Source organism: Heptranchias perlo, chromosome 2, assembly GCF_035084215.1.
Source record: "Heptranchias perlo isolate sHepPer1 chromosome 2, sHepPer1.hap1, whole genome shotgun sequence".
In the NCBI taxonomy this organism is placed as follows: Eukaryota; Metazoa; Chordata; class Chondrichthyes; order Hexanchiformes; family Hexanchidae; genus Heptranchias; species Heptranchias perlo.
The window spans coordinates 166,214,541-166,237,157 of NC_090326.1; the positions used below are offsets into that span (position 1 = coordinate 166,214,541).

The 22,617-nt window shown below is 44.5% G+C and overlaps 1 protein-coding gene across 1 annotated transcript in view; it reads right to left on the reverse strand.

Annotated features, from left to right (window-relative positions):
* The window catches only part of LOC137332549 (uncharacterized), a 59,310-nt gene extending 38,252 nt beyond the window's left edge, over positions 1-21,058 (reverse strand). Inside the window, exons 1-6 of the mRNA XM_067996465.1 lie at positions 21,027-21,058; positions 18,386-18,460; positions 16,236-16,265; positions 16,010-16,141; positions 14,465-14,497; positions 4,505-4,537 (exon numbers count right to left, since the gene is read on the reverse strand). Of these exons, the coding sequence (XP_067852566.1) occupies positions 4,505-4,537; positions 14,465-14,497; positions 16,010-16,141; positions 16,236-16,265; positions 18,386-18,460; position 21,027 (304 nt within the window). The 5' untranslated portion in view covers positions 21,028-21,058. The remainder of the gene's footprint in view (positions 1-4,504; positions 4,538-14,464; positions 14,498-16,009; positions 16,142-16,235; positions 16,266-18,385; positions 18,461-21,026) is intronic.
* Between the last annotated feature and the right edge of the window lie 1,559 nt (positions 21,059-22,617).

Here is a 22,617-nt window from a genome sequence, read left to right on the forward strand (position 1 = left end):
AAATGAGTTGAGGGTTTCTGCTTCTACCACCCTCTCAGGCAGTGAGTTCCAGACCCCCACCTCCTTCTGGGTGAAAAAAATTCTCCTCAGCTCCCCTCTAATCCTTCTACCAATTACTTCAACTCTATGCCCCCTGGTCACTGACCTCTCTGCTAAGGGAAATAGGTCCTCCCTATCCACTCTATCTAGGCCCCATATAATTAAATCGCCCCTCAGCCTCCTTTGTTCCAAAGAAAACAACCCCATCCTATCCAATCTTTTCTCATAGCTGAAATTCTCCAGCCCTGGCAACATCCTCGTAAATCTCCTCTGTACCCTCTCTAGTGCAATCACATCTTTCCTGTAATGTGGTGACCAGAACTGTATGCAGTACTCAGCTGTGGCCTAACCAATGTTTTATACAGTTCTACATTCTATGCCTTGGCTAATAAAGGAAAGTATCCCATATATCTTTTTAACCACCTGTCCTGCTACCTTCAGTGATCTGTGGACATGCACTCCAAAGTCCCTTTGTTCCTCTACGCCTCTCAGTACCCTCCCATTTATTGTGTACTCTATTGCCTTGTTTACTCTCCCCAAATACATTACCTCACACTTCTCTGGATTGAATTCCATTTGCCACTTCTCCACCCACCTGACCAGTCCATTGATATCTTCCTGCAGTCTACAGCTTTCCTCCTCACTATCTATTACACGGCCAATTTTTGTATCATCTGCAAACTTCTTAATCAAGTCCCCCTACATTCAAGTCCAAATCATTAATATATACCACAAAAAGCAAGGGACCCAACTGGAAACAGCCTTCCAGTCGCAAAAATACCAATCAACCATTACCCTTTGCTTCCTGCCACTGAGCCAATTTTGGATCCAACTAGCCACTTTCCCTTGGATCCCATAGGCTTTTACTTTTTTGACCAGTCTGCCATGTGAAACCTTGTCAAAAGCCTTGCTAAAATCCATGTAGACTTCATCAAACGCGTTACCCTCATCGACCCTCCTTGTTACCTGCTCAAAAAATTCAAGTTAGTCAGATACGACCTTCCCTTAACAAATCCATGCTGACTGTCCTTGATTAATCCGTGCCTTTCTAAATGATGATTCATGCTGTCCTTCAGAATTGATTCCAATAATTTGTCCACCACCGAGGTTAGACTGACTGGCCTGTAATTACTCGGTCTATCTCTTTCTCCCTCTTTAAACAAAGGTACAACGTTAGCAGTCCTCCAATCCTCCGGCACCACGCTTATAGCCAGTGAGGATTGGAAAATGATGGTCAGAGCCTCTGCTATTTCCTCCCTTGCTTCTCTTGGCAGCCTGGGATACATTTCATCCGGGCCTGGTGATTTATCTACTTTCAAAGATGCTAAACCCTTTAATACTTCCTCTCTCACTATGTTTATCCCATCCAATATTTCACACTCCTCCTCCTGAACTACAATCTCTGCATTGTCCCTCTCTTTTGTGAAGACAGACACAAGTATTCATTAAGAACCATACCCACATCTACCACCTCCACACACAGACTACCTTTTTGGTCTCTAATGTGCCCTACTCTTTCCTTAGTTATCCTTTTGCTCTTTATATATTTATAAAACATTTTTGGGTTTTCCTTAATTTTGCTCGTCAGTATATTTTTTCATGCCCTCTCTTTGCTTTCCTAATTTCCTGTTTAATTTAACCCCTGCACTTTCTGTACTGCTCTAGGCTTTCTGCAGTATTGAGCTCTCTGTGTCTGACATAAGCTTCCCTTTTTTGCCTTATCTTACCCTGTGTACTCCATGTCATCCAGGGGGCTCTAGATTTGGCAGGCCCATCCTTTCTCTTTACGGGAATATATTTACTCTGAACCCTTTGAATCTCCCCCTTGAGTGGGAACATGTAGGAATTACAGGTTAGTTGCTGGATTAGTTATTTTGTCTGCTGGTGTTTGTGGAAGCTTTTTATACTTGGAGAAAGCTGCAATATTATATAGAGAGTGGTCTGGCTGGTCTGCAGTTCTGTTAGTGGCATTTAAAATAGTGCGTTGAACAAGATTGCTGCCAGACATGGGTGGCCTGCTAGAGCTTGCTCTGGGAATTGAACATGACTGGGAGCATGCAGAGAGGCCACGCAGAGCAGGACAAGCTGCTAGATGAGGGAGGAGGAGGAGGAGGAGTAGGGCACTCAACAGGAAACAATATCCAATGAGGGCCTTCAGGGGCCAAATCTCTGACCGCAACTTTAACGACGACCAGTGCATCCAACGTCTGCGGCTCACGAATGAGGTCGGGACTGAGATTTGTCAACTGCTGCAGCCACAACTGCAGCATCAGAGCAGGGCAAGGACAGCAATGCCTGTGGCTGTCAAGGTAACTGTGGCGCTTAATTTCTACGGCTCTGACTCCTTTCAGGCTGTTGCTAGTGATATAAGCAACATCTCGTAGCTTGCAGTGCACTGCTGTATAAGGGAGGTCATGGTGGCTCTGTACGCACTCCGAAACACGTTCATCTGTTTCATTTAATCTTCAGATTCATCTCATTCCCTCTTGCCAGAGACAAGCAGGAAGAGCGAGTGCGAGGGTTTTCTCCGATTGCAGGCTTCCCTATGCTGCAGGGTGCCATTGACTGCATGCACACTGCCATGCGTGCTCCACATCTCAACTCAGCCATATTCATGAACAGAAAGGGATTCCACTCCCTCAATGTGCAGCTGCTGTGTGACCACATGCAGCGCATCATGCAGGTCAATGCCCACTACCCCGGCAGCAGTCATGACTCCTTCATTCTGCTGTAGTCTAACGTGCCACCTATGTTTCAACCAGCTTGGCAAGTGAAAGGCTGGCTACTGGATGACAAGGGTTATCCCCCCATGAAGTGGCTCATGACTCCGGTCTGGAGCGCATGCACAACAGGCATACAACGAGAGCCTTGCTGCCATAAGGAATATCATCGAGCACACCCTAGGCATCCTCAAGCAAGGCTTCCACTGCCTGGACCACACTGGAGGAGCCCTGCACTACTCAGCTGAACGGGTATCAAGATTTGTCATTGTATGCTGCATGCTGCACAATCTCGCCATCATGAGGGAACATTTTTTGCCATCGCCTGTCCAGCGGGAGCCTGGGCCAAAGGCAGAGGAAGTGGCGGAACAGACGGAGGAGGAGGAGGAGGAAGAGATGGAGGAGGAAGTGGAGGAGGAGGAAGAGATGGAGGAGGAGGTGGAGGAGGAGGAGGAGGAGGAAGAGACAAGAGGAGGAAGAAAAGGAGGAAGAGATGGAGGAGGAAGTGGAGGAGGAGGAGGAGGAAGAGGCAGAGGAGGAAGTGAAGGAGGAGGAGGAAGAGACAGAGGGCCTCCTGCCCCGCTGCGGATAAGGGATGCCTGTCTGTGTGTCCACCTCTTGTACCAAAGCCTCTAGTGCCTCGTCCGAGAATCTTGGTGCACACACTCTCGCAGGCCCAGTCATTCCTCAGTATATTCCAGCATAGAGTTAGTTGCCACACCAATGCCTACAACCACAGTGCACCTCCCCTTTAAGAGGTGCAGGCTGCTTTAAGTAATGCCAGCCAAACCTGATGCGTGCAGCCAATCAACAGTGCAGGTACCGCTGGCTGCACACAATAATTATTGATATCACCAGGCAGCAGGAATGTTACGTGCAGCCTGCACCTCAACAACCGGGTGCGGGTTTATCGTGCACCGCAATCCAGTTTTTGGGGGTTAGCCAATTTAACCCCCAGAGTAAAGCTCCCTCCACACTGTCCCATCAAACACTCCCAGGGCAGGTACAGCACGGGTTAGATACAGAGTAAAGCTCCCTCCACACTGTCCCATCAAACACACCCAGGGCAGGTACAGCACGGGTTAGATACAGAGTAAAGCTCCCTCCACACTGTCCCATCAAACACTCCCAGGGCAGGTACAGCACGGGTTAGATACAGAGTAAAGCTCCCTCCACACTGTCCCATCAAACATTCCCAGGGCAGGTACAGCACGGGTTAGATACAGAGTAAAGCTCCCTCCACACTGTCCCATCAAACACACCCAGGGCAGGTACAGCACGGGTTAGATACAGAGTAAAGCTCCCTCCACACTGTCCCATCAAACACTCCCAGGGCAGGTACAGCACGGGTTAGATACAGAGTAAAGCTCCCTCTACACTGTCCCATCAAACACTCCCAGGGCAGGTACAGCACGGGTTAGATACAGAGTAAAGCTCCCTCCACACTGTCCCATCAAACACTCCCAGGGCAGGTACAGCACGGGTTAGATACAGAGTAAAGCTCCCTCTACACTGTCCCATCAAACACTCCGAGGGCAGGTACAGCACGGGTTAGATACAGAGTAAAGCTCCCTCTACACTGTCCCATCAAACACTCCCAGGGCAGATACAGCACGGATTAGGTGCAGATTAAAGCTCAGTCTACAGTGTCTCACCAGTTCTACCAGATCAAGTGAGTTGCAGCATTTTTTCCAAACAATTACTATTTCATCTAAGTCTATACTGTGTTCATTATGAAAACTTACCTCTTTGTGTTGCTCTTTCTGCTCCAAGATTCGCTGTTAACAGAAAATAGAGTTCTTTAGTACAAACTTCACATATCAAGACTCCTCTAAGGACTGATAGTGCTGAATGATAGCATTGCAGCATCAAAATCTTCTCAAGAAAGCATTTAGCAAGGAAGTTTTTGTTACCAACACTCAACATAATGAGGTATTTCACATCAAATTCAATAATTTGTTCTGAAACACACCAGAATGAAATGTGACTGTTCCTCCTCTTCTCCTTCCTGAGTGATCAAGACAGTGTTCTTTGAAGTATAAAGTACAGCAACGGTGTACAAGTTTTTATGTCATCTGATTTATCTCACCTTCACTTTTATTCTTTCAACCTTAGTGTCAGTTTCAACTGTCTATATCACAATCTGTTACTATCAGCCGTCTTTATTGCATTTCAGAAACCCTGTCAGTATCATCTTTCAATGTCTTGTGTTAGTTTCACCTATAAATATCAACTGTTAATGTCACCAGTTGGTATTACCTGTTATCACCTGGCAGTATCATCTCTCTGTATCATCTGTTGAAGTCACCTGTCAGTTTACCTGTCAATTTCACCTGTTATTAGCATCAGTTGGCAGCACCTGCTGATCATCTGTCGATGTCACCTTTCAATGTAGCCTGTCAATGTCACTTGTCAGTTTCATCCATTGATGTTACCTATCAGTTTTACCTGTCGCGGTTACCTGTCAATTTCATGTATTGGGAATGTTTCTGATCCAATTCATTGCAAATTTCCCCCCCTCCCCACATTTTAAAATACATTGATTGAATTTTTTTTATTCATTCATGGGATGTGGGCGTCGCTGGCGAGGCCGGCATTTATTGCCCATCCCTAATTGCCCTTGAGAAGGTGGTGGTGAGCCGCCTTCTTGAACTGAGTGGCTTGCTAGGCCATTTAAGAATCAATCATATTGCTGTGGGTCTGGAGTCACATATAGGCCAGAATGGGTAAGGACAGCAGATTGCATTCCCTAAAGGACATTAGTGAACCGGATGGGTTTTTAACAACAATCCAGTAGTTTCATGGTCACCATTACTGATACTTTATTGATTAGGGAGAACATCACGGCAGTAGTGAGAGGGGATATATCCGAGGGTTCGCCCACTGAGTCCATATGGGTAGAACTGAAAAATAAGAAGGGAGAGATCACTTTGATAGGATTGTACTACAGACCCCCAAATAGTCAACGGGAAATTGAGGAGCAAATATGTAAGGAGATTACAGACAGCTGCAAGAAAAATAGGGTGGTAATAGTAGGGGACTTTAACTTTCCCAACATTGACTGGGACAGCCATAGCATTAGGGGCTTGGATGGAGAGAAATTTGTTGAGTGTATTCAGGAGGAATTTCTCATTCAGTATGTGGATGGCCCGACTAGAGAGGGGGCAAAACTTGACCTCCTCTTGGGAAATAAGGAAGGGCAGGTGACAGAAGTGTTAGTGAGGGATCACTTTGGGACCAGTGATCATAATTCCATTAGTTTTAAGATAGCTATGGAGAAGGATAGGTCTGGCCCAAAAGTTAAAATTCTAAATTGGGGAAAGGCCAATTTTGATGGTATTAGACAGGAACTTTCAGAAGTTGATTGGGAGAGTCTGTTGGCAGGCAAAGGGACGTCTGGTAAGTGGGAGGCTTTCAAAAGTGTGTTAACCAGGGTTCAGGGTAAGCACATTCCTTATAAAGTGAAGGGCAAGGCTGGTAGAAGTAGGGAACCTTGGATGACTCGGGAGATTGAGGCACGAGTCAAAAATAAGAAGGAGGCATATGACATGCATAGGCAGCTGGGATCAAGTGGATCCATTGAAGAGTATAGAGATTGCCGGAGTAGAGTTAAGAGAGAAATCAGGAGGGCAAAAAGGGGATATGAGATTGCTTTGGCAGATCAGGCAAAGGTGAATCCAAAGAGCTTCTACAAATACATAAAGGGCAAAAGGGTAACTAGGGAGAGAGTAGGGCCTCTTAAGGATCAACAAGGTCATCTATGTGCGGAACCACAAGAGATGGGTGAGATCCTGAATGAATATTTCACATCGGTATTTACGGTTGAGAAAGGCATGGATGTTAGGGAACTTGGGGAAATAAATAGTGATGTCTTGAGGAGTGTACATATTACAGAGAGGGAGGTGCTGGAAGTCTTAACGCGCATCAAGGTAGATAAATCTCCGGGACCTGATGAAATGTATCCCAGGACGTTATGGGAGGTTAGGGAGGAAATTGCGGGTCCCCTAGCAGAGATATTTGAATCATCCACCGCTACAGGTGAGGTGCCTGAAGATTGGAGGGTAGCAAATGTTGTGCCTTTGTTTAAGAAGGGCGGCAGGGAAAAGCCTGGGAACTACAGACCAGTGAGCCTGACATCTGTAGTGGGTAAGTTGTTAGAGGGTATTCTGAGGGACAGAATCTACAGGCATTTGGAGAGGCAGGGACTAATTAGGAACAGTCAGCATGGTTTTGTGAGAGGAAAATCATGTCTCACGAATTTGATTGAGTTTTTTGAAGGGGTAACCAAGAAGATAGATGAGGGCTGTGCAGTAGACGTGGTCTACATGGACTTCAGCAAAGCATTTGACAAGGTACCGCATGGTAGGTTGTTACATAAGGTTAAATCTCATGGGATCCAAGGTGAGGTAGCCAATTGGATACAAAATTGGCTTGACGACAGAAGACAGAGGGTGGTTGTCGAGGGTTGTTTTTCAAACTGGATGCCTGTGTCCAGCGGTGTGCCTCAGGGATCGGTGCTGGGTCCGCTGTTATTTGTTATTTATATTAATGATTTGGATGAGAATTTAGGAGGCATGGTTAGTAAGTTTGCAGATGACACCAAGATTGGTGGCATTGTGGACAGTGAAGAAGGTTATCTCGGATTGCAACGGGATCTTGATAAATTGGGCCAGTGGGCCGATGAATGGCAGATGGAGTTTAATTTAGATAAATGTGAGGTGATGCATTTTGGTAGATCGAATCGGGCCAGGACCTACTCCGTTAATGGTAGGGCGTTGGGGAGAGTTATAGAACAAAGAGATCTAGGAGTACAGATTCATAGCTCCTTGAAAGTGGAGTCACAGGTGGATAGGGTGGTGAAGAAGGCATTCAGCATGCTTGGTTTCATTGGTCAGAACATTGAATGCAGGAGTTGGGATGTCTTGTTGAAGTTGTACAGGGCATTGGTGAGGCCACACTTGGAGTACTGTGTACAGTTCTGGTCACCCTATTATAGAAAGGATATTATTAAACTAGAAAGAGTGCAGAAAAGATTTACTAGGATGCTACCGGGACTTGATGGTTTGACTTACAGGGAGAGGTTGGACAGACTGGGACTTTATTCCCTGGAGAGTAGGAGGTTAAGGGGTGATCTTATAGAAGTCTATAAAATAATGAGGGGCATAGATAAGGTCGATAGTCAAAATCTTTTCCCAAAGGTAGGGGAGTCTATAACGAGGGGGCACAGATTTAAGGTGAGAGGGGAGAGATACAAAAGGATCCAGAGGGGCAATTTTTTCACTCAAAGGGTGGTGAGTGTCTGGAACGAGCTGCCAGAGGCAGTAGTAGAGGCGGGTACAATTTTGTCTTTTAAAAAGCATTTGGACAGTTACATGGGGAAGATGGGTATCGAGGGATATGGGCCAAGTGCAGGCAATTGGGACTAGCTTAGTGGTATAAACTGGGCGACATGGACATGTTGGGCCGAAGGGCCTGTTTCCATGTTGTAACTTCTATGATTCTATGATTCTATAACTGAATTTGAATTCCCCAGCTGCCATGGTGGGATTTGAACTTCTGGATTATTAGTCCAGTAAAAAACCACTATGCTACCGTACCCTAGCTGCCTTTTTGCTGCTATACAGACAAGGAAACAATTATATCTTCTACTCTGATCGCCTGGCTGGGGCTGGTGTCCTACCCATTGCTCCAACCAGTATCCTAAGTCGATATACATTATGCAGCATATTGGCAACTTGTAAACTGTGATTTGTTCAGGTATAAGGACCTGAGATGAGAAAAAAAAATTATGAAGAGATCCAGATGCAATGGAGAAATGGGCCCATATCTGGCAGATGTTATTTAATGCCGATAAATGCAGTGTTAGGCATGTAGGTGGAGCCAACACCAAGCGTGTGTACACCATGCAGGGTTGCAAGCTCAAGGGGGTTGAATTGGGAAAGCTCTAGTTGTGGTACGTGAATCTCTGAAGAATCACGACCCGTGCCACAAAGCTATTGCAAAAGCAATAAGACTGCTAGAACATATTGCCAAGATGATTAAATACCAAACAAAAAACATTATACTGTCCTTGTACAAGACCTTAGTTAGGCCTCATGTGGAATACTATGTCCAGTTTTGGTCCCATTACATGCTGGACAAAGGTTCAGAGCAGGGTCACTAGATTGATACCTAGTTATCATGATAGGCTTGGAGAGCTGAGGCTTTTTACTCTAGAAACTTGCAGACTTTGAGGAGATTTGATTGAGTTCTTTTAAAATAATGAAATAATTAGATTTGGACCATGTGGTCAGATAGGTTGGGGGGGACCTGGGGACATGCATGTACGTTATGCAAGCACAGAACTAGGTTGGATGTCAGGAGATATTTCTTTTCACACAGAGTCGTAGATCTTTGGAACAATGACACCAAATTGTGAGGTGTAGTTAATACTGAGGAAGACGGCGACAAATTACAAGCAGACATTAATAAACTTGCAGAATAGGCATGCAAATGGCAAATTAATTTTAATGTAAGTGTGAGGTGGTGCATTTTGGTTGAAAGAATATGGAGGCCACATACTCCTTGGAAAATAAGAGTCTAAATGAGGTAGAGGAGCAAAGGGGTACAGATTCACAAATCATTAAAAGTATCAACGCAGGTTACGATGGCCATTAAAAATGCAAACAAACCACTGGGGTTCATTTCTAGAGGAATAGAATAAAAAGCAGAGAAGTTATGTTAAACTTGTATAGAACCTTGGTCAGATCACACTTGGAGCATTCTGAACAATTCTGGTCTCCATATTATAAAAATGATATAGAGGCAGTGGACAAGGTGCAAAAAATCCAGGAAGGATTTAACAGGCTGGAGCTCTTTTCTCTAGAAAAGAGAAGGCTGAGGGGTGACTTAATAGAGGTCTTTAAAATTATGAAGAGGTTTGATAGGGTAGACGTGGGGAAGATGTTTCCACTTGTGGGGTAGAACAGAACTAGAGGCCATAAATATAAGATAGTCACTAATAAATCCAATAAGGAATTTAGGAGAAACTTCTTTACTCAGAGAGTGGTTAGAATGTGGAACTCACGACCATATGGAGTGGTTAAGGCGAGTAGCATAGATGTATTTAAGGGAAAGCTAAATGGGTACATGAGGGGGAAAGGAATAGAAGGATATGCGGATAAGGTTAGATGAAGTAAGGTGGGAGGAGGCTTGTGTGGAGCATAAACACCATCATAGACCAGTTGGGCCGACTGGTCTATTTCTGTGCTGTAAATTCTATGTAAAAAAAGTTGCCAGCTTCTGCGGGAGATGCAGATTTGCTGCAAACATTCAAAAGGGAGCTGGACGACTTCCCAACTGTGGCTGACGTCGCTGTGCACACAAGGTAGGTGGGGTATTTGAGGATGTTTTCTCCGCAGTCACTGTAGCCTCCTGGAAATTGTTTGATCACCTTCAGGAGTCAGAGACGAATTTGTCGAAGTGTTTTTTCCCCTAAATTTGTCTCGGGTTTGTTCTCAGTTTTCAGCGTGGCTTGTTGGTGGGTGGAGTATGGTGGGAAGGATGAAGATTGGGGTTTTCATAAGTTGCACTGTGACAGTAGGGGACAGGCTTGTTGGACCAGCTGGTCTTTTCCTGTCCTTTGTATTATTCCTATGTTTGCATGTTCAGTGGTCGTTATGAGATTAACAAAGTATTTAAGCTTGAGGATCATGGTTTGTAACATTGGTTCAAAACCCATTTTCAAAACTGCAGATACAATTTTTTGTATTTCTTTCTTTCCTTGTCCTTCTTTTTTCCTTTCTTTCCTTGGTGATATGTATGTGGACTTTCAAAACGCATTTGATAAAGTACCACATAACAGACTTGTTAGCAAAATTAAAGCCCATGGGATTAAAGGGACAGAAAGTAGAGAGTAGTGGTGAACGGTTATTTTTCAGACTGGAGGGAAGTATACAGTGGTGTTCCCCCGGGGTCAGTATTAGGACCACTGCTCTTTTTGATATATATTAATGACCTGGGCTAAGGTATAGAGGGTATAATTTCAAAGTCTGCAGATGACACAAAACTCAGAAATTTAGTAAATAAGGTGGAGGATAGTGACAGACTTCAGGAAGACAGAGACAGACTGATGAATGGGCAGACACATGGCAGATGAAATTTAATGCAGAAAAGTGTGAAGTGATGCATTTTGGCAGGAAGAATGAGGAGAGGCGATATAAACTAAACGGTACAATTTTAAAGGGGGTTCAGGAACAGAGAGACCTGGGGGTGTATGTACACAAATCTTTGAAGGTGGCAGGACAAGTTGGGAAGTCTGTTAAATAAGCATATGGGATCCTGGGCTTTATTAATAGAGGCCTAGAGTACAAAAGCAAGGAAGCTATGCTAAACCTTTATAAAACACTGGTTAGGCTTCAACTGGAGTACTGTGTCCAATTCTGGGCACCACACTTTGGGAAGGATGTCAAGGCCTTAGAGAGGGTGCAGAAGAGATTTACTAGAATGGTGCCAGAGATGAGGAACTTCAGTTATGTGGAGAGACTGGAGAAGCTGGGGTTGTTCTCCTTAGAGCAGGGAAGGTTAAGAGGAGATTTGATAGAGGTGTTCAAAATTATGAACAGTTTTGACAGAGTAAATAAGGAGAAACTGTTTCCAGTAACAGAAGGACTCAGATTTAAGGTAATAAGCAAAAGAGCCAGAGGTAACATGAGGAAACATTTTTTTGCACAGTGAGTTGTAATGATCTGGAATGTACTGCCTGAAAGGGCGGTGGAAGCAGATTCAATAGTAACTTTCAAAAGGGAATTGGATAAATATTTGAAGGGAAAAAATTTACAGGGCTATGGGGAAAGAGCAAGGGAATGGGACTAATTGGAAAGCTCTTTCAAAGAGCTGGCACAGACACAATGGGCTGCATAGCCTCCTCCTGTGCTGTACCTACTATGATACTATGAATTCCCTCCTCTCCTCTGCCAAAGACTGTTTCCAGTAGTTGAGGGGTCAAGAATGAGGGAATGGACACAAGATTAAATGCAAAAGATTTAGAACAGAAGGCAGGAGAATTTCCTTCACACAGAGAGTTGTGAGGCTGTGGGATTCACTTCCAGGGTTAATGGTTGAGGCAGAAATTATGTCAACATTCAAGACTAGATTGGAAAGGTGGATGAAGGAAAAGGGCTTGAAGGGATATGGGAACAGGACAGGTAAATGTGATTAGAACTATTTGCTTGCGTGGAGGGTAAATACCGACAATGACTGGTTGGGCCAAATGTTACCGTGTTCTAACTTGTATTTCGATGTCTATATACAGATATATATATTTTTATGTGCATATATACATACAGATATATATATATATAGATAGATATATGTATTTCTATGTATATATATACAGATATGTATTTCTATGTATATATATAGTTTTGTGTATTTCTATGTATATATATTTCTAAGTATATATAGATATATGTATTTCAATGTGTATATATAGATATATGTATTAATATGTATACACACAGGTATATGTATTTCTATGTATTGACAGATATATGTATTTCTATGCAGGTGTTGATTCCTTGCCAGGGTTCAGTTCCATATAGAAGGCAAGGGTTAATCAGATTGTCCTGACGTTATACTGGTTTTGATTTCTCTTTACATTGTAGTAACCATACCATTTAGCTTTTGCCTGTTAGGCGGGGAAGTATAAGTCAATTTAAATGCAGTGACCACTGAACTGTAGAACTAAGATTAGCCTTAAAGCAATGGTCAGTTTAGACACTTCAGTAAACCTACTTAAAAGAGATGCCAGTGCACACTGACATTTAATCAGTTGCTAACAAGTGCAGGAAAAAGTTAGTTCTGCAAAAGAAAAACATCTGCGTATACATCTGCGTATAATCTTTGATGATACAAAGATGGGAGGGAAAGTAGAGAGTGAGGAGGACATAAAAAACCTACGAGGGGGATATAGACAGGCTGGATGAGTGGGCGGAGATTTGGCAGATGCAATACAATATTGGAAAATGTGAGGTTATGCACTTTGGCAGGAAAAATCAGAGAGCAAGTTATTATCTTAATGGTGAGAAACTGGAAAGTACTGCAGTACAAAGGGATCTGGGGGTCCTAGTGCAAGAAAATCAAAAAGTTAGTATGCAGGTGCAGCAGGTGATCAAGAAGGCCAACGGAATGTTGGCTTTTATTGCTAGGGGGATAGAATATAAAAACAGGGAGGTATTGCTGCAGTTATATAAGGTATTGGTGAGACCGCACCTGGAATACTGCATACAGTTTTGGTGTCCATACTTAAGAAAAGACATACTTGCTCTCGAGGCAGTACAAAGAAGGTTCACTCATACTTGCTCTCGAGGCAGTACAAAGAAGGTTCACTCATATGTCCACCCCCTCATCCTGGGGATGAGGGGGTGGACATATGAGGAAAGGTTGAGTAGATTGGGACTCTACTCATTGGAGTTCAGAAGAATGAGAGGCGATCTTATTGAAACGTATAAGATTGTGAAGGGGCTTGATCGGGTGGATGCGGTAAGGATGTTCCCAAGGATGGGTGAAACTAGAACTAGGGGGCATAATCTTAGAATAAGGGGCTGCTCTCTCAAAACTGAGATGAGGAGAAACTTCTTCACTTAGAGGGTAGTAGGTCTGTGGAATTTGCTGCCCCAGGAAGCTGTGGAAGCTGCATCATTAAATAAATTTAAAACAGAAATAGACAGTTTCCTAGAAGTAAAGGGAATTAGGGGTTACGGGGAGCGGGCAGGAAATTGGACATGAATTTAGATTTGAGGTTAGGATCAGATCAGCCATGATCTTATTGAATGGCGGAGCAGGCTCGAGGGGCCGACTGGCCTACTCCTGCTCCTATTTCTTATGTTCTAATGTATACACCATTCTTTTTAGAAGCAAGAGATTGGTACGAAACAATACTGAATCAAAGACGGACTTATAATTAAAAGTTTCAATTGGTGGAATAGCAATTCTATGGGACAAGAGTGATACTATCGATAAGCTAACAACGTTGGGGAGTTATACCAGTCTACGGAAAAAGTTATTGATAAGGGACAAGCTCATTAAAATTTTCCATATATGGAATTGTACTACATAATGTAGAATTGTGTGGATTGTCACGTAGAAGGAGTAAGAGAAATATATAAAAATTGGGTGTTTGTAATGAGTGTTAGGACTCATAAAGGCCTAAGATACTGAGCTCAGAACTGTAACACATTTGAATCCCCAACCAACCACCTGATCTTGTTGTAAGTGTGACCTTTGAAGTAAATGTTTACGCACGATTACATGTACTGTATGCCTAATAAATTTGTGTCACCTGATATTCAATGTTTAGAACCTTACTGATTTGAGGAGTAAATTATAAATACAAACACCAATCCTCTAACACATCGGTGCCACCTTGCATCTCACCCAAGTGTCCATTATTCATAACACTGAGTGTTGGCAAGCTGTTCACTTGTGGGCACACATCTCAATGACGGAGGAGTGAAGACCTTGGCAGATTTTCCTCTCCCTAATGCGGGAGCACTGAGTCTGCCTGTATCATCTCCACCATTGTCCTGCTTGGGATCATCTAATTTAACAGAGACTGGAAATCAAACCCAACGACCTTTGTAGTCAGTTGAGCTCAGGTGCTCACTGGAGGAGAACGACTAAAACTCATGTTAAGTCCATTTACAACATTCTGTTAAAGCGCTTACCTTTATGACGCTCTGCTTCTTCAAGAAGCACTCCTGTGGAAAGAATTGAAGATCTCAGTCTCAACTTTGGACATCTAAGTACTGAAAGTAGCCAATACCAAAGGACAATAATATTGAATGAGTCCTTATTCACTGTTATCAACTTTTCATGGATAGCACGGCAAGAACACAAATATGTTACAGCACTATTCAAAGAAGAGCAGGGGAGTTCTCTCAATGTCCTGGCCAACATTTATCCCTTAGCCACAACATAAAACAGATTGTCTGGTCATTTATCTCATTGATGTTTGTGAGATCTTGCTGTGCGCATATTGGCTGATGCATTTCCTACAACAGTGACTGCACTTCAAAACAAAAGTACTTCATTGGCTGTAAAGCACTTTGGGGCATCCCGAAGTTGTGAAAGGCGCTATATAAATGTAAATCCTTTCCAACTTTCTTTCTAAAGGACTTGATGGAAGCAGAGGTTACATTAAAAAGGCTCAAAATGGAGCTTCAAAAGATTCTAGATGGATCAATGGATTGGCTCCCCTGCTCCTCTTGCTAAGGTGAGTCGATGAAACTGTTCACATTGATGCAGAGGCCCCAAATTCCACTGGCTGCGATCCAGCTGGTGCCCTTCGACACTGACCCCTGCTGGAGTGGCAGGGTCAATGAGAGGGTACTTCATTTGCATGGGGCCAACAGGCACAAGTGCCACTTAGGACACTTGTTCACCACCCACCTGCCCCACCCACCTGGATACTGGCATGGCTGCCTGCCCGTGTGAATGGCTCAGCCTCTCTGGAGCTACCTGCCCTTTCACTGCTCCGACTGGCCCCTGAGTGAGGTGGGCCAATCCAGTCATTTAGTATGTTCTCTTGGCAAGGGCGGAGGGATGGGGTGGAACCAGGTTAGGTCTGAATCCCACTGGTGGGGCCTCCCAAACCCGCAACCTCCACCACCTGGAAGGACAAGGGCAGCAGGCGCATGGGAACACCACTGCCTCCAAGTCACACACCATCCCAATTTGGAAATATATCGCCATTCCTTCATCGTCGCTGCGTCAAAATCCTGGAACTTTCTACCTAATAGAGACTTGTGAGAGTCGCTTCACCACGCGGACTGCAGCGGCTCAAGAAGGCGGCTCACCATCTCCTTCTCAAGGGCAACTAGTGGTGGGCAATAAATGCCAGCTTTGACAGCGATGCCCATATCCCAAGAATGATTTTTATTTTTTAAAAATGCACTCTTGTGGAGGTCAGTGTGTCTCACCTCACTCAGCATACCAACCTCCACTCATACACTGGATGCCCATCCATGGCCGGCACTGGAAACTCCCGTTTTAGGGAATACCTCCCCCACCAACTTTTCTCCTATAAAGGGCAGATGGAAGTTCCACCCCTTACAAGTCAATATGGAATCTGTCAGAAATGGCACTCCTCCATTTCCTCGGAGGTTCTGCTGAAGTCACGACAGGAAGCCGATGGAACCATCCAGGGTGGCGCTGTGTGGTATAACTGGGCCTAATCCAGGAGAAGCAGCTCTTCCGATACAACAACTTACCTTCCATTTCATCCAGCTCATCGAGTGAGGTGCATCCCTTGAGTTTCTGTTTGTAGTCCATTTTGTATAAGTCGTCATTGCGTATCGGCTGTCTGTAGCTCACATACTTTGAGCCTTGGGGAGTTCTTCCAACTGGTGGAGTCAATCAGAGAGCATCACTAGATTTTGAACCGACAAGTCACATATTTTTTTCAAGTCAGATTATTTCCACAATTTTTGTACTTACTCCTTTTAATGCCTCCTGCGACATAGGGTGCTGTAGACAGAGAATGCAAGTGATCAGTCCAGGTCTCACATATCAATCAATCTAAATACCATTTACTTTTTAAAAGAGGAGAAAGCAGTTGAAACATCCATAATGCAGGATGAACAACAAGATTGGAAAGGGTAGACAAGAGAACAAAGTAATTCACAAAGAATTGATGAGGTAACACCTAAATATGGCCAGTAGATTATAGGATTGTGGGAGGAAGGGAAGACCAAAGGAGGTGAGAGGTTCCAGGTTCTGGGAAAGATTGAGTTTGAGCAGGAACATAGGAACACAGCAACAAAGGAACAGGAGTAGGCTAATCAGCCTCTCAAGCCTATTATGCCATTCTATTAGATAATGGCCTCAACTCTACCCGCCTTTTCTCCATTTCCCTCGATACCCTTACTTAACAAAAATCTACTGAACTCAGTCTTGAAAGCTCCAACTGACCCCAAGCATCCACAGACTTTTGTGGGAGACACTTCCAGATTTCCACTACCCCTTGTGTGAAAAAGTGCTTCCTGATTTCACTCCTAACAGCCTAGCTCTAATATTAAGGTTATGCTCTGGACTCCCCCACCAGAGGAGACAGCGTCTGAGTATCTATGTTATTGAATCCCTTTATCATTATCGGATTATAGTGAAAACCCAACAGGTTCATTACTGTCCTGTCAAGATTTGGGTGCCGTCAAGGCGAGGGCATATGAGGTGGGTGGGAGTCCTGCTCCACTGCACTTCTGACAGTGCAACACTATAAGCACAATTTCTGGGCTCTGGTATTTGGCAGTACAGGGAGGAGGAGGGGGCTTTATCTGCAGTGGGGGTAGTTCTGAGCTTTGGGAGCACTTGGCTTTTGAGGCAGTGCCGGATGGTCCTGGGCTTTGGTAAGTGGAGTTTTGGTGTTTGTTGGCATTGAGGGGGAGAGGAAAGGCAACACTGGGGGCATCCCTGGATTTATAAGTTACTAAGAGATCTCTGCAAACATTGAATTTGGTATTTTACAATTGGTTTCTTGCTTTGTTTCTTTCGATCTGTTTATTTCTTTCTATTTCTCTAGCTCTACATCTCACTCTGTTTCTGTCTCTCTTTCTGTGTCACTGTCTTACAGTTGTCACCAAGTAGAATTATTATCTTTTCTATCATCAAAACACAGAGCCTTTCTGTTTGCTTTCAAAATTCAGCTGATTTTTTTTTAAGAATTCAAATTAGGATGAGGAAAGACACTTCCTCTTATGTGTCTCTGTCTATTTCTTAGTTAATATGCTTTCTGATGTTTAAATAGTATAATTCAATGACTGCAAGTTGCATTTAGGGTGGGAGTTATGGGGAAAATATGGTCCTTGGTGGCTCCCTTCCACCCCCTCCCCCAATCACTTATGCTTCCCTCCACCACCTTGCTATCATCATGTCCCCTACTCCATCACCTTCCCACTTCTTCCCCGCTTACCAATCTCTTACTCCCTTCACTACCCCATCTCTTCCTCTTTAAACTATCTGCTCAAACCCTGCATCCTTACTTTCTCCCTTGCTCCACTGTCATTCACAAAACCCTTAAGACTTCATCCACTACACCCTCCCAGATCCACTCCCTTTCCACAATGGCGGGTAGTGAGATGCCAGAGACACCCTAACACTCAACCTGCTCCTTCCCCCTTTCCCTCTCTTACATCTCCTTATTATTCATTTCCCTCAACAAGGCTTTGTTTGCTTTCAAAATTTAACTTGTTCCCGACACCGATTGTAAGCACCAAGCAACCCCAAATCAGATGCAGCATAGCTGAATGCAAAGTAAAGTTCTCTTTACCCTGCCCCAACAATGTGCCTCAGCTATAGCCACAGCCACACAAAAGCCTCCATCTTACACTGCAGCAGGTAGACATCCCCATTTCACAAACCAGCCATCCTGAGGTCAGGTTGCCTTCAGAGACCAGACTGAGACTGCCCAAAGTCATTTCACACATCTCAACAGCGCTGGTTGGACATGAACTAACAGTCGAAAGGGCTTCACCCACCCACCCACCCCCTCCCCCAAACACCGTCCCAAAAACAAAATCCAAGCTGCCCCATCACAGCAGAACTTAGAATCATACTGCACAGAAGGAGACCATTGTACCTGTGCAACTTACATTTGAATTTCCTCTTTGCTGGTGCCCACTGGACGTCAAATCTGTCACTCATTCTCCCTGGCAGCGGGATGGCCACTGAAAATAGAAGCATTCATTTTGGACCTTGTACATTCAGAGAAGTGAAAATACCATGCACTAATATAAAAACGTGATGTATGAGTCCATTAGTCACTAATATCCATGTGGGCTCCAATTCATCGTTTACTGGTGACAAAAATGTTGATAAGCAAAATCAGTTTTATTTTCATAAAGACCTTTCTGGCTCTCCCAAATCACGACATCTGGTGGTCTCACCAAAGGCATTTTCCCTCCCACTGAAAGCATTTTTTCAACGTCGTTCAGGAGGTCAGTCACTGCTAGTCAGTTTCAACAGTCAATTTCATTGGTCACTTTCACTGGTCATCTGTCCATTTCAATAGTCAGTTTCACTGGTCGATTTTGTTGAGTCAATGCCTAGTAACAAATCCACTGCAAGAAATGCAAACTGATTAAGGCAGAACTGGGTGCAACCCAGCTCCTTCATCAGAATACCAAGGTTCCTTTGCAACATCCAAAACTTCCCCTCTCATGTCCCTTTCTACACATTACACATTGTAACATTTAACCATTTGCCATTTCAAATCACCCGAAGGATGGTTCCCTTGATGGGTAAATGTCAAACACTCCATGGACACAGACTGTCTTAATACACACACTCCATCGACACGCACTGCATCTCATCAATACAGACTGTCTATATTACACACACTCCATCGACATAGGCTGCCTCAACTCATACACTGCAACAACACACATAATGGGGATGATTTTGGTCTCCTTACTGCCTCCTTTTACGCTCGAAAATGAGCTATTAGTAAGTGGAAACTGGAGAGTCAGTTCTATGGAAGGAGGGCGATTGCTGAGATCGGCAAGATGCACTGCCAGTAATAACACACCAGGCGAACATTAATAGAGTGGTAGCCTTTGCGATTCATGATGGCGGTTGTGTGAAGGAGCCTAGAGGGCACTGTGGCTGTAGTCAATGATGCCCACCATCCACCACCCTAAACATTCACTCCCTTCACCACCGGCACACAGTGGCTGCAGTGTGTACCATCTACAGGACGCACTGCAGCAACTCACCAAGGCTTCTTCGACAGTACCTCCCAAGCCTGTGACCTCTATCACCTAGAAGGACAAGGGCAGCAGATACATGGGAACAACACCACCTGCACGTTCCCCTCCAAGTCACACACCATCCCGACTTGGAAATATATCGCCGTTCCTTCATCGTCGCTGGGTCAAAATCCTGGAACTCCCTTCCTAACAGCACTGTGGGAGAACCTTCACCACACGGACTGCAGCAGTTCAAGAAGGCGGCTCACCACCACCTTCTCAAGGGCAATTAGGGATGGGCAATAAATGCCGGCCTCGCCAGCGACGCCCACATCCCTTGAACGAATAAAAAAAATAAGACTTTTATCGTAAGACTTTCTGGAACTAACATCTGAGTGTTCTGAGGAATAGGAACATAATAACAGGAGGAGGCCATTCAGCCCCTCGAGCCTGTTCTGCCGTTCAATCAGACTAGGCAGATCTATATTTCAACTCCATTTATCCATATCCTTGATACCTTCACCCAACAAAAACCTATCTATCGCCGTCTTTAAAATTTCAATTGACCCCCAGCATCCACAGCCTTTTGGGGAGAGAGTTCCAGATTTCCTTTTGTGTGAAGAAGTGCTTCCTGATTTCACTCCCGAACCGCCTAGCTCTGATTGTAAGATTGTGCCCCCTTGTTCCGGATTCCCCCACCTATCGAATTCCTTTATCATTTTAAACACCTCGATTAAGTCACCCTCTCATCCTCCTAAACTCAAGGGGATACAAGCCAATTGTATACAAACTGCCCTGGTATTATTCTGGTGAATCCGCGCTGTACCCTTCTGAGGCCAATATATCAAGGGGCGAGGGTTAGGATATAGTTTCAATAGCAAGCACTTGCTAGATCACTGGTAGCACTGCACCACACCAGGGTGTCGTGATTGGAAGGTTAATGAATATGTGACTGAAAGTGACGAGATAGGGAAGATGCCAGAAAAGCTCGCTGTGACAGGCCCAATGGTTAGCCATCTCTGATCCTGACTGCTATGTGCCCTCCCACAGTGATGGGACCTCCTCCCCATCTCTTGTGTGAAAACATCTCACGCAACAAGAGTGGAAGCGGGTAAATCCATGCCTTGGGCAAGGGCTTTCATTGAGCAAATTATGGTAAGCTCACCATGTGCGGCCCAGCTCACCGCGAAGTGCGTTTCATGCTGGCAGCTCATCTGTTGCATGGAAATAAGGGGTGAGGCAGAATGCTACCTCGTTGACTCCATCAGGCAGCCATTGCTGTCACCTCAATCACCCATCCCCACCCTGCCCGCTAAGACCAAAATCGATCCCATTCTCTCTCTCTCGCTCTAACCTGGGGGCATCTGAGCCAATTGTACCAACCCCAGACGGAGCTTAGAAATCAAGCAGTCACCACTCTGGCTCAGTTGTCCACAGGCAATCTTGTTGACAAGTTTATTTTGTTTAAGAACCACACGCATGCATCATCCCATTCACTCTCGTTCTATTCAAGTTTTAAGGAAAAAATTGTAAGGAATGTCAGTACTCTGCCTGCTCGCTGCGATGGCTTCTTCCGATAAATGAGATCCTTCAGCAGAGAGAGGAGGACAATATGTGCCTTCGATTGAGTAGCCCCCATGGGGATGGTGGTGGAGGCCTTCCACTGTTGGCAGAGAAATAGAGAAATCATTCATTCCAATTCTGCCAGTCACTAGATGACAACAGAACATAATAAAACTGAGAGCAAGAAAATATTGCTCAACTCAATCTAGAGTCCATGGAGTAGATTTTCCACTTGGTGCCTGGACATACAACTGACGTGGCAGATCGGACGGCCATTATGGAAATGAACATCAGGCGGTTTCTATCATGGGCAACACCAGTTTTATGCCCAACTGGGAAGTTAAAAATCTACCCCATGTCTCATTGCCCTATTTCAGACTCCCCCCTTCAGAAGCTATGGAGCCCGTACCACTTTAAGGAAAATTAAGCAGTGTCTCTATAAATCGTTACTACACCCCCCCAACCCCCCGGCCCCCAACCATTCTCAGCTGGTAATGCTCTTTGAATAATGCTGCCATCAGATAATCCTGGGCAGGTAAAATCCCTTGGCTCTTCCGAGGGCTCCTATCTGACCAGCTTTCCACAATGGTCGCTTGGTTGAGAGTTTGAACCCACAAATGATTGGTTGTTAATCCACCTTGAAAAGGGAATGTTCATAAACTGGAACATTCATGCTGAGCGGAATTCCCCAGCTAGTCTGGGATAGGCAGCAGACTCACTCATGCACCTTCACTGGAGTTTAAGGTGGCATTTTGAATGGGCAGAATTCTAACGCAACCAGGTTCTGCCAAAAAATTGCCAATCCCCTCTGGGCGGAAATCTCCTAATCCACCCTCCATCAAATCAGGAATTTTGGTCTTACCATTTCATCCAACAAAATGTGACCAAGATGTGCAGGAGACTCACTGGTCTACTAATTGTAGTGATGATAAGTATTGTAGTACTGTAATAATCAATAAATAGAATTTAATAACCTCTTTATCCCAAATTTTTGCACCGTCAGCTACAAGTATCCTACGTCACTTCTTACTGCAACAACTAGCACTTAGATAGTATTTTTCACATGAAAGCAGCAGTGGACTCTAGAGGGCAAGGCTGTAGGAGCTGAATGATAGAGTTCTGATGGAGTGAAGGGAGTGTGAATTGAGCATCAGATGAATCCAGGCTGGGACTTGGGTTCGTGAAGCTTTCCCATTGAGAATTTCCATGGAGAGATATTTTTTAAAAAGAGGATCTTCAAATTGGAGTCCGTGGGTCTGGGCCAGGCCAGGGATGTATGGTACTTTTAAGAGGGGCAGGATACAGTCACAGGATCAGGAACAAAGAGGATCAGCTGAGATTAATAAAGGGTTGGGGCAGAGTCCCCAAGCAGAAGAAATCAGGCCTCAGGGTGATAGGAACACAAGGAATAGGAGAAGGCCATTCTGCCCTTTGGGCCTGAATTAGATCACGACTGATCTGTACCTCAATTCCATTTACCCACCTTAGCTCCATATCCCTCGACACCCTTACCCAACAAAATCTATCAATACCAGTGTAGTAGATCACATGGGCCAAGTGTTGTCTATAAAGCC